The sequence below is a fragment of the Magallana gigas genome, chromosome 8, assembly GCF_963853765.1.
Source record: "Magallana gigas chromosome 8, xbMagGiga1.1, whole genome shotgun sequence".
Classification (NCBI taxonomy): Eukaryota; Metazoa; Mollusca; class Bivalvia; order Ostreida; family Ostreidae; genus Magallana; species Magallana gigas.
In genome coordinates this window covers 46,824,387-46,836,756 of record NC_088860.1, presented here as the reverse complement: position 1 = coordinate 46,836,756, position 12,370 = coordinate 46,824,387, and the positions used below count along the sequence as shown (strand labels likewise).

At 39.0% G+C, this 12,370-nt stretch overlaps 1 protein-coding gene across 4 annotated transcripts in view; it reads right to left on the bottom strand.

The window, feature by feature from the left end:
• The window catches only part of LOC117689667 (dynein axonemal heavy chain 2-like), a 38,440-nt gene that overhangs the window by 12,876 nt on the left and 13,194 nt on the right, over nucleotides 1-12,370 (bottom strand). For all 4 annotated transcript variants that reach the window (XM_066069768.1, XM_066069771.1, XM_066069770.1 and 1 more), the window contains 15 exons: nucleotides 11,210-11,368; nucleotides 10,551-10,795; nucleotides 10,202-10,400; nucleotides 9,524-9,748; nucleotides 9,269-9,373; nucleotides 8,750-8,938; nucleotides 8,569-8,654; nucleotides 8,145-8,275; nucleotides 7,751-7,900; nucleotides 4,762-4,929; nucleotides 3,764-3,924; nucleotides 2,103-2,242; nucleotides 1,640-1,772; nucleotides 598-743; nucleotides 91-301 (listed from right to left, as the gene is read on the bottom strand). In XM_066069768.1, the coding sequence (XP_065925840.1) occupies nucleotides 91-301; nucleotides 598-743; nucleotides 1,640-1,772; nucleotides 2,103-2,242; nucleotides 3,764-3,924; nucleotides 4,762-4,929; nucleotides 7,751-7,900; nucleotides 8,145-8,275; nucleotides 8,569-8,654; nucleotides 8,750-8,938; nucleotides 9,269-9,373; nucleotides 9,524-9,748; nucleotides 10,202-10,400; nucleotides 10,551-10,795; nucleotides 11,210-11,368 (2,448 nt within the window). The remainder of the gene's footprint in view (nucleotides 1-90; nucleotides 302-597; nucleotides 744-1,639; nucleotides 1,773-2,102; nucleotides 2,243-3,763; nucleotides 3,925-4,761; nucleotides 4,930-7,750; nucleotides 7,901-8,144; nucleotides 8,276-8,568; nucleotides 8,655-8,749; nucleotides 8,939-9,268; nucleotides 9,374-9,523; nucleotides 9,749-10,201; nucleotides 10,401-10,550; nucleotides 10,796-11,209; nucleotides 11,369-12,370) is intronic.

Genomic DNA, 12,370 nt, shown 5'->3' with positions numbered 1-12,370 from the left:
TACTTAAATTAAATTTCTTTCTTTGAATGTTAAAGCCTTTTTCTTCAAAATCTACACTATGACACCAGACAGTTATTTAGCCCCCGTTACCTTCTGTTGTTCGTCGGCCTCTCGTTTCTGCTGTACAATGATCACCAGGTACTCGTCACACTGCTTCTGGAACTGGGCCACCTTCGTCTTCGCGTCCTCCAGCTCGATCGACATCTTCTCCACTTTCTGTCTCGTGTCGTCTATCTTACTCAGACCGTTCCTCAGTTTGTCAGCTGCTCCTCCCAACTCGTTCTTCTTGTCAAACAGCAGTCTAAGAAATCACATCATAACAAAACATAAACCTTTTTGTAAAATGATTCTGTAATTTTTTTAGCTACAAAAAGATTGGCGGGACTTTTATTTATTGTACAGGCAATACACGTATTTTATTGATCCAAATATAATTTCAGCATCAAAGAAAAAACTTCACGTCTACTGATCCCTGTCACTGGAAATACTCTGACCACTGGAAATTTACAGTTTCACTACATTTTGCCAACTACTTCACAATTGCACACATGTTTTAGAAATTCAATATGAGATTTATGACGAGAATAAATTCAATACTTCTTGTATCCAGACACCAGTTCCAGATAGTTGGTTGGGGTGACGTAGTTATGTCTGCGGAGCTCCGCCAACATCCTCTTGGAGTACTCCGATACAGACTTGTGCATCACAGAGAACATCTTGGCTAACGATGGCTTCAGTTTGTCCTGAAATTGAAAGAACTCTCGATTAGTCCAGTTTTTTATTATGTATATGAAATATTTTGTAGGATAAAACACATCATTAACTGATTAATTTTTTATATCAAAGGGGCATGGTCACGATTTTGGTCATTTTTTTCCTTCCGATTTTAATATTTGCAATGCTTCAGTAAGACATTTTAAATAGGCAACCAAAATTTGAGTGTTATTCGTTGAGTTATTAGCAAATTACAGAGCTTGAAATTCTTTGCTATGTAAACAAAGCGTTTGTTTATATTTTAAATGTTAAAGTTGAAAATTCCAATTGTAGACCTAAAATGAATGTGTTAAATGTTAGAAACTCTTTAATTATGCTTAAAATAAATAAAAAGATGGACAAATCAGGTTGAAAAAGATTTTTTACTGGTATATTGAACCCATGTAAACAAAAACAGGCACGAGCCTAATTGTTTACTTGACAACGAATTGTCAGCCCTGTATCTTGGTTATAACTCCACGGATGACTCTCAAATTTCAATTGATCATTTATTTAGAAATGCATTTCTAAAGCATTGTAAATAATAGAAACAGAAATATAGATTAAAGAGTATTTTTGGTAATGAAAAAAAGTTGTCATTAATATTAAGTATAAAAGTTAAAAACTAGTCTCTCTTCTATGCGGTATTGATAAAAGGGTAATATGCTCATAGAATTTTGACATCTTGGCAGGATCCTGTTTTGGGGGAGACATAACCTCATCCACAGATTAGCATGATCTTATTACACAGTGGGGCCGAGACCTTGACAAATACTTTACTCTTTCCTTTGACTCCAAAGAGAAGATTTTGGCAAGATCTTATTTTGGGGTCATTAGATTTAACCCCTCCTCTGACCCCTGAGAGAAACTTGTCACTAAGCATTACCTCCTCCTCTGACCCCAGAGAGATCTCACTCAGGTACTTGTCTGCCACCTCCAGAAGGGCGTCGGCCGGCCACTCACTGAACCAGTCAATGGTCGTACAGTTCACAAACGCCGGGTACATACGGATACGGTTCCTGGAGAGATCAAAGGTAGATATAATAGCTGTTAAACTAAGATATTACTTCCCAAGATATCGATCCCAATAAATTCAATGTCTAGATTCCAAGATTCAAGCTGCCTCAAATATATCAAGGAATGCTGACACAATAATTAATTTCATTGAAAAAGGAATATCTATGGGTTTTTTTTTTCATTTTAAAAATGAAAAAGGAAAAAAAATGAGCTATTACCTTTTCCCAAATTAAAATTTAGTCATACCCTTTTGTTTTGTTATTTTTGTGCATAAAAACTACTGGAAGATTTAAACTTATTTTGAAAAAGTATACGTGAGGTTCTCAGCTCACCTGAAGGGCTCTCCCACTGGACTCATACACAGCACAATGTGCATATTGGCTCGCACTCGCTCGATCAAGTATGCAAAGATGCTCTGAGGGCTGTCGTCTACTCCTTCTTTCTTTGCGATGTCACTCAGAGCATTTCGCACCTGGGATTGTCAAACACAAGATGCACAAGATAAAATGATTGATAGCAAGTCTCTATAGCCAGACCTATGTGTCTGGCTACTCACTGCTAAACATTGTACATCGTGTGGTTGCTCATAGTATATCATTGTCAGGCTGCTTACTTTCTCTTTGCTCTTAAATTAATGTGTTAGTGCATATTTATCCAAACTTAATTACAAAATTCATTTAAAATAATGTGTCTTTCCTTCATTTTAATTAATTAAAATTATTTTTTTTCTTTGTAGAAAGTAAAACTCTTTCCTTTAAATTTTATTTGAAAAATTACATCTTCAATAAATTTGCATTAAAACACAAGTTCTTTATTTACATAACGTAAACGCTGTACCATTGTACAAAGTGCCCGAGCAAAGAGAAAGAAATTTGGTCCGTGTATTATTGGTTTCTGCACTACACAATGCCACAACAACCACAGTGTCACACAGGGATACTGTAAATGGGGATATTTCCACGCTGATGTGCGCAATAATTAACTCAAAATTCATGGGGAAAAAACATTTTACCCAAAATATTCATTTGCAGTCAAATCAGCTTGACATTACTTTTAAGAGAATTTACATTCACCACTTTAAGTTTTTGCATTTTTTTTTCTGCATAATATTATCAATTTGTGGAAATAAACAAGTTTACAGTATCCGTCGGTGATCAGACTTGTCCACCTGACCACCAATCAAATCCGAGTAAATAGATGTACACGCTAAACTACTGTGTCAATAGATTAATCATTTTCCATCAATTAACACTGATTAACAAACAGTTCAAATGTCAATCTCTGCATATCAAAACACAGCTATTAATTGCTTCACAACACATGTGCATTAAAACACAAAAAGCCATCAATCCAATTTTTTCTGGGGTTTTTTAAATATTGACTTGAATCAATATAATAAATTATTGCTGAATGATAAATTGAATCAAATCAAATTTTTTGCAATTTGATATATATTTTCAGTCTTTTGATGAGTTAATATTAATGAACATTCTGAGTGATGGACCGGTGGGACCAGTGATTCGGAGTCTCCTTGTGTGTGTTCAATACAAGAAGACACTAAACCTACCATGTTTAGCAATTTTTTATATCTTTAGTGAGAGTAAATTGATTAACTTATCAATTAATTTATTAATTAATCAATCAATAAACTTAAGAAACAATTTCCTTCAGATAAGTATCACACATAAGAAATTATAGTGTTGGTTGTTTATCATAATTATGGTTGTTAAACATGTTTCCAACTGAATCATTAGAAATGGTAGGTTAGTGTCTTATGAAGCGGTGAGACCCACACAGGTGGTGCTTATGTGGGACCTACACAGTGGTGCCTAGAGTGGAACCACACAATGGTGCCTAAAGGGGAACCATACAGGTGGTGCCTATGGGGAACCCACACAGGTGGTGCCTATGTGATACCCATATGGTAGTGCCTATGTAGGACCCAACACAGCTGTGCCTATGTGAGACCCACACAGTGGTGTGTGTATAATACCTCCTCAAACTCGTCTGGCTTGTACAGGTTGGGAACCTCCCCACTGCTTAGGACGTTGTTGATGTCCTCAAGGAACCCTTCCTCTACGACCTGGGTGTCATTGAAGATGAACACGGATGTCTTGTTGTCTACGCCTGCCTGCCAGTACAACCGCTTTAGATCTACAACCACAAATAATGGTGGATCTGTGACATCAACAACTAAATGCTATTATTTGTTTACTATGATATATACCCTCTCTGAATTTGTTACCATGAATATGTGTCCTCAATATTCACCATCTCTGAACTTGTTTTTGCGGTAGTTTTGGTGTTCTTAATACTCACCGTCTCTGAACTCGTTTTTGCAGTAGTTTTGGTGTTCTAAATACTCACCGCCTCTGAACTCGTTTTTGCGGTAGTTTTGGTGTTCTTAATACTCACCGCCTCTGAACTCGTTTTTGCGGTAGTTTTGGTGTTCTTAATACTCACCGCCTCTGAACTCGTTTTTGCGGTAGTTTTGGTGTTCTTAATACTCACCGCCTCTGAACTCGTTTTTGCGGTAGTTTTGGTGTTCTTAATACTCACCGCCTCTGAACTCGTTTTTGCGGTAGTTTTGGTGTTCTTAATACTCACCGCCTCTGAACTCGTTTTGGCGGTAGTTTTGGTGTTCTAAATACTCACCGCCTCTGAACTCGTTTTTGCGGTAGTTTTGGTGTTCTAAATACTCACCGCCTCTGAACTCGTTTTTGCGGTAGTTTTGGTGTTCTTAATACTCACCGCCTCTGAACTCGTTTTTGCGGTAGTTTTGGTGTTCTTAATACTCACCGCCTCTGAACTCGTTTTTGCGGTAGTTTTGGTGTTCTTAATACTCACCGCCTCTGAACTCGTTTTTGCGGTAGTTTTGGTGTTCTAAATACTCACCGTCTCTGAACTCGTTTTTGCGGTAGTTTTGGTGTTCTAAATACTCACCGTCTCTGAACTCGTTTTTGCGGTAGTTTTGGTGTTCTAAATACTCACCGTCTCTGAACTCGTTTTTGCGGTAGTGTTTGGTGACCTCGATCTGGAAGGTTGTGTATTCACAGATGTAGGCAGAGAGTCGGGTCAAACTCTGACGTCCACTGCCTCCAATACCGATCAGCAACATGTTCCCCCGCGGCTGTCTGATCACTCTGACAATCTTGGACACTAATAGAGACAACAAATCAAATCATTCGACAATGTGTTGAAAAGACCTCAAGAAATACATTACAAGCAGAAGAGGTAAGCTATTCTTTGTTAGTATTAGAATAAATGTCAATCATTTCGTACTTAATTGTACTCCTTATTCAAAGAGTCGTCATTTATTATAAGTTTACCATAATTAAACAATACAAGAGGCCCATGGGCCACATCGCTCACCTGAGGAACAATAGGTATGATAAAGTTAGCTTAATGGAGTCATAATACAAACAATCTGGACAATGTACAATAATACATGTAGATCCTGTATTAATAAAATTCATTTTCCCCCTTGGAACTTGGATAGCCCTGATTGCTGCCAATACTTACAAGAGCAGACTTTAATCACCGCTCCTGCACATATATAGGAACTCAACGTTACGCAGGCAGGGATGACCGCACACCTACGCAACTCAACAGGTACCAACGTTTCCGCCAACAGCTCAACCTATCGCAAGCAGGGAGTGCCACACATTTGCGCTAGAAAGGCCTGAACACCAGCAGGGATGACCATACACTAGTGCTCCGCCTCAACCACCACCAATACAAGCAGGTATGACTGCACACTTGTATTAATGCGATATAGAGCAGGAATGACCGCACACTTTGTATCGAAGGTTAGAAAACACGGATGTTCACATACTCAATCTATCCATACCTGTTCAAGTTTAACCCCAAACAGTCGCTCACCGTAATGCAATAGACACTGTCCCTATATATGTGCCGGCCTAAAATAATTCATAGTATCTAAAAATGGAAATCAAAAATAAACAAACTAATCCGGCCTAACCCAAAACTTCTTATGCAGAACAACTTATATACATTGAATATTTATTATTGTATAAAAATAATCATCACAATAATTGGTTAACAGTGGATGCATGAATTAAAATAATCAAGAATCAATAAATCAAGGGCAATAACTCAATACAATATTACAAAAAGATTCTAATGAAAAAATAGCTGCCTGCTTCAATTTTATAGTCATATCACATGTTGAGTATTGCAGTTCTCAAAAAAATCCTTTACAATTGTTTATATATGGGATATTTAGCTACATCAAACTCTGAACCTTCTTGTGAGGCCGAAGAATTGTCCTGGAGCCAAAGTCTTAACAATTATAAAGAATCATCTTGCTGATTAGTTTCTGAGAAGAAGATTTTTAAAGATTTACTCTATATATTCCTATGTAAAACTTTAACACCCCCCCCCCCCCCCAATGTCACCCTACCCCCAGGGATCATGATTTTCACAACTTTGAATCTACACTACCTGAGGATACTTCCACACAAGTTTCAGCTTTCCTGGCTGATTAGTTTCTGAGAAGAAGATTTTTAAAGATTTACTCTATATATTTCTATGTAAAATGTTAACACCCCCCCCCCCCCAATGTGGCCTCACCCTACCCCCAGGGATCATGATTTTCACAACTTTGAATCTACACTACCTGAGGATGCTTCCACACAAGTTTCAGTTTCCTGTCTGATTAGTTTCTGAGAAGAAGATTTTTAAAGAATTACTCTATATATTCCTATGTAAAACTTCGACCCCCCATTGTGGCCCCACCCTACCCCCGGGGGTCATGAATTTCACAACTTTGAATCTACACTACCTGAGGATGCTTTCACACAAGTTTCAGCTTTCCTGGCTGTTTAGTTTCTGAGAAGAATATTTTTAAAGAATTACTCTATATATTCCTATGCAAAACTTTGTGGCCCCAACCTACCACCGGGGGTCATGAATTTCACAACTTTGAATCTACACTACCTGGGGATGCTTCCACACAAGTTTCAGCTTTCCTGGCTGTTTAGTTTCTGAGAAGAAGATTTTTAAATATTTACTCTATATATTCCTATGTAAAACTTCGACCCCCCATTGTGGCCCCACCCTACCCCCGGGGGTCATGATTTTCACAACTTTGAATCTACACTACCTGAGGATGCTTTCACACAAGTTTCAGCTTTCCTGGCTGATTAGTTTCTGAGAAGAAGATTTTTAAAGATTTACTCTATATATTCCTATGTAAAACTTCGACCCCCCATTGTGGCCCCACCCTACCCCCGGGGGTCATGAATTTCACAACTTTGAATCTACACTACCTGAGGATACTTCCACACAAGTTTCAGCTTTCCTGGCTGATTAGTTTCTGAGAAGAAGATTTTTATAGATTTACTCTATATATTCCTATGTAAAACTTCGACCCCCCATTGTGGCCCCACCCTACCCCCGGGGGTCATGAATTTCACAACTTTGAATTTACACTACCTGAGGATGCTTCCACACAAGTTTCAGCTTTCATGGCTTTCTGGTTCTTGAGAAGAAGATTTTTGAAAATTTCTCGAAATTTTTCATTAATTTCTAATTATCTCCCCTTTAAAACGGGTGTGGCCCTTAATTTTCACAACTTTGAATCCCCTTTGTCTAAGGATGATTTGTGCCAAGTTTGGTTGAAATTGGCCCAGTAGTTCTTGAGAAGATGTTGAAAATGTGAAAAGTTTACGGACAGACGGACAGACAGACAGACGGACAGACGGACGGACAGACGGACGACAGACAAAATGTGATCAGAATAGCTCACTTGAGCTTTCAGCTCAGGTGAGCTAAAAACCATCAAACAAAATCATTGCAAATCTTCTGGATCAAATTCCTTTCATTTTACAACTCTTCTCAAAATATTTTATAGCTTCCATTCAACATTATTAAAGTTGGAATGCAGATTTTTTGGTTAAAATATTGTTAATAGCCTCCTGAATATGTCATTAAGTAAGTTACTGAGATGGGCGCGTACCGTGTTCGATGGCGTCCCTGAAGAGTACGAGGTCCATGTTGATGACCCCCGGGGTACTGTTGTACTCCTCCAGGAAGTCCGTCATCTGCTTCTTCAGCTGGCTGATGTCCTGAATGTCCTCGTACACATTGTCAGGGTTCATGTAGTCACCTATGTACAGAAAACATTATAACTTCTTTATAAAAGTGTTTGTTATTTTAGAAAGTGTTTGTTAGTACTCTCAGTACCTTGATTACTCGCAAAATAGGGGGCTGTTTGTTGGGACAGATGTTGTGGTAGATAGTTTTTCAGTACTCTCAGTACGTTGATTACTCAACAAATATAAGTGGCTGCTTGTTGGGACAGATGTTGTGGTAGATAGTTTGTCAGTACTTTCAGTACGTTGATTACTCACCAAATATGGGTGGCTGTTTGTTGGGACAGATGTTGTGGTACGTCTGATCAAACAGGGTTCCCAGCTTCTCTGTCATGATGTTGATAAACGTCTCTGTGTCTTTCTCCTCGACCAGACGGTCAGAAAACACCCTGAGAATAAACAGAACCCAAACTCAAAAACATCATCTACAGATTCATGTTTTCTACCGTTTAATTCAAACCCTGCCACAAATATCACTAATATTTCAATTAAGATATAGTTACCATGCACAAAAACTTATTTTTAGGGGGGGGGGGGGAATGGTGATGTTGATGGCGCTACGTTTGTTAAAGTTTATCAGTACAAAATGGGATATGGTCAGCACTTTTCTTGAGCATTAGTGGAAGCTATAACAACTAAACCTTGGCTGTGAGGGGGGTCTGTGTATTGGGTGCACAATTACCTGAAGCATTCATGGATCCAGAGTCGAGTCATGGCGTGCTTTGTATCGTGGAAGTCTTTGTGAGCTCTCAGTAAACCTTGGAATATCTGCAAAATAAAATTTAAATCTCTCATTCACAAACCCTCACAATAAAAGTTATTGTGAAATCACAAAAACACAGATGGAGGCCTATTAAGGGTACCTTGGAGATGTCCCTGAGGTTGAAGAGGTAGTGTATCTTGGTGGGTGTGGGCAGGAACTTCTGGACGACCGCCTCGTACATCTCGATGGTGGCCTGGGTCATGATGTCTCCGATCGGCTTCACCTCCTCCTCAAAGTCCTGAAGCTTCTGGTTGATCATGCTGCCAAAGATTCGCTTGATCTGGGACTCCTGTTATACACATAGAAATAATTATAGAGAGATAATATACACATATAGTTGGATATAAACAGAGAGAATAAACTATTGGTGTATCACGCTGCTGAAGATACACTTGATTTGTGACTCCTACAATAGTAGAATAGGAGATATGTTATACCTGATCTGGGATTCCTGTAATTTGATCACTTATACACGCACAGAGAATAAAAGATATTGTTTATAAAACTGTAAGATTTTCAAACCAAACCTTACACACAACATAATTGAGCATTTAATACCTTGCACATTTTGGATGTGATACACGTTTGATGGTACTAAAATTAATAAGAAGAATCTTACGTGTGGGAAGGTCATGTTGATGAGGTTGAAGCGGCTCTGTAATCGTCTGGAGATGACCATTCTGCCACCACCAGGTGGTCCCATACCCGCCAACAGGAACATGTCCTACAAACACCAAAACAGTAGAAAAAATTAAATATAATTATTTTATCATTCGCAGACATTAATATAACTGGGTGGGAGACTGTATAGACGGTATTGGTAGTCAGGTTCTACATTGATGTTTAGTTCAAGAGAAGATAAAAGTCCACTGACCTTGATGTACTTCTGAGTCTGTTTCTCGCGGTCGTACCAGAAGCCGTAGTCCAGCCACAGCTTCATCAGTTCCAGAGGCGGCTGCGAGCCGAACGTGTCCTTGGCCGGCATGTTGAAGTCGTCCATGAAGGTCAGGAGCTTCTTACCCCCGATCGGGACGTACACGCCCTTGGTTCTCTTCTCCACGCGACTCTCTATGATGTCCTGTACATTGTTGGAGGAAGTCTACAATAGAGAATACCACAGTTTATTCTCTGCTTCTATAATCACATCAATTCAACCCAATGCTCATAGAAAATTCAAAATGGACTATTTTCTGGCTCATCTGTTTGAATCTTATCCCACTTACATCATTTTGTGATTAACCACCTGACATGCAACTGTACAGGCACATACCTAAGCGAACATTTTACGTACCTAAGCAAACATTTGACTTACCAGAGCAGATATTTTGACATTCCTGAGCAGATATTTTGCATTACATGACAGTACATTTTGACGTACCTGACATGTTGACAATTACCTGATAGGACATGCTGACATACCTGAGCAGACATTTTATACATACCTGAGCAGACATGTTAATGTATCTTAACAGACATGTTGACATACCTTAACAGACATGTTAACATACCTGAGCGGACATGTTAATGTACCAGTGCTGACATGTTGACATACCTGAGCAGACATGTTGACGGTCAGGAAGCTGTAGACCTTGGGGTCCAGTTTGGTCAGTGTGTTCTCCACCATGGAGGTTTTCCCGGTTCCCACGGGACCGACCACCATCACCGGATTAAAGGATCGGACGAGGGCGGTCACTAGATACTGGTAGCGGACCGTGTCCACGGTGGGGACGATCAGCTTGAAGAACGGCACACTGAAAGGAAGAGGGCAGGAATTACATATTTATAAAAAGTGTATATCTTGGTCCTCAACAAATTATGTTGATTCAGAGTAAATTATTGTTGATTTTGTATGACAACAACTGTGAGTATCACAACAGTATATGGAGGCAGCTATGTCTTACTTTTGTTGGTACTTCCAGCCCGTCTTGAGTTTTTCCTCCCAGTGGACCCAGGTCTTGCCCTTGGGGTCGACGTAGTACTCGTATATCATGTCTTTGTTGGGGAAGGTTCCCTCCATCTCGCGGATGTAGTTGTCAATCTTCTTCCGTCCGTCCTCGTCGACAGAGGCACAGATCGACCAGATCATACAGAACTGGAACCACAGCTCCACCATCCGTGTGAAGTTCTCGCTGTCATGAGGATCCACCTACAATCAAAGTACTGAATGTACTGACAGGGAAAATAGTACTAAAACAAGGAAAGTACAGGTTCTCCAAAATGAGTTTTCTAAACATAACTAACAACCTATCTTCACGAGAGAGAACTCTTAATTAAATTCTCTACTTAACATATTGACACAATTTTTTTCAAACTGATAGCATACTTAATAATAGCAATCTACACTAATCAAGGTTTTCATTTTTTCATCTACACAAAAACTTGTTTATTTAAGAAAAGAACTCAATGTCTACCCAAGTTATGCGAGTGTAACCTGGGTTGGGGCAGTTTACACTAAAAAAGCGTAAATTGCTCCAACCGAGGTTATACGAGTTTACAACCAGAATTAAATTACAGGTTTATACATCTAATGTTATCCTGTTCTTAGAATCAGTAGACTTACCCCATTTTCTACAGTTCCCAAGGAATCAAAGAGTTTACAGAGAGAAGACACTCCGTTCAGCTGAGCGATGGAAATCAGCTCCTTGCAGTTCTGCTGTTTGAAGTCCAGGATCTTCACCAGATATTTCTCAAACAGTCGGCGAAGCTCTTCCACAAGGGGCTGATAAAAAGAAAACATCTGGATGTCACAACATGCAATCAAATGAAATTTAAAATTAAAATCTTGAAAAGAGTCTAACATATGAATATATGTATATGAAACAAACACAAACAATACATATTTGTCTCTGATGAATCTGTTTGATTAGTATTTTGGCCAAAGTCAACTTGTAATGTTAGATCACCTATTTATAATTTACTTATAAATTTAATTAGAACATCATTGTGTTTTCTTTATGACATTTTGGTGCCTTAATTTTGTTTTAAACAAAAAGGAAATTTCTATCTCATTATCCTTCTTAAGTACATGTGTACTAGGCCAGAAGTTTATAAGTGTCAATGTTTTACTGTACTAGGCCTGATGTCTATAAGTGTCAATGTTTTACTGTACTAGGCCCGATGTCTATGAGTGTCAATGTTTTACTGTACTAGGCCCGATGTCTATGAGTGTCAATGTTTCACTGTACTAGGCCCGATGTCTATGAGTGTCAATGTTTCACTGTACTAGGCCCGATGTCTATGAGTGTCAATGTTTCACTGTACTAGGCCCGATGTCTATGAGTGTCAATGTTTCACTGTACTAGGCCCGATGTCTATGAGTGTCAATGTTTCACTGTACTAGGCCCGATGTCTATGAGTGTCAATGTTTCACTGTACTAGGCCCGATGTCTATGAGTGTCAATGTTTCACTGTACTAGGCCCGATGTCTATGAGTGTCAATGTTTCACTGTACTAGGCCCGATGTCTATGAGTGTCAATGTTTCACTGTACTAGGCCCGATGTCTATGAGTGTCAATGTTTCACTGTACTAGGCCCGATGTGTATGAGTGTCAATGTTTTACTGTACTAGGCCCGATGTGTATGAGTGTCAATGTTTTACTGTACTAGGCCCGATGTCTATGAGTGTCAATGTTTCACTGTACTAGGCCCGATGTCTATGAGTGTCAATGTTTCACTGTACTAGGCCCGATGTCTATGAGTGTCAATGTTTCACTGTACTAGG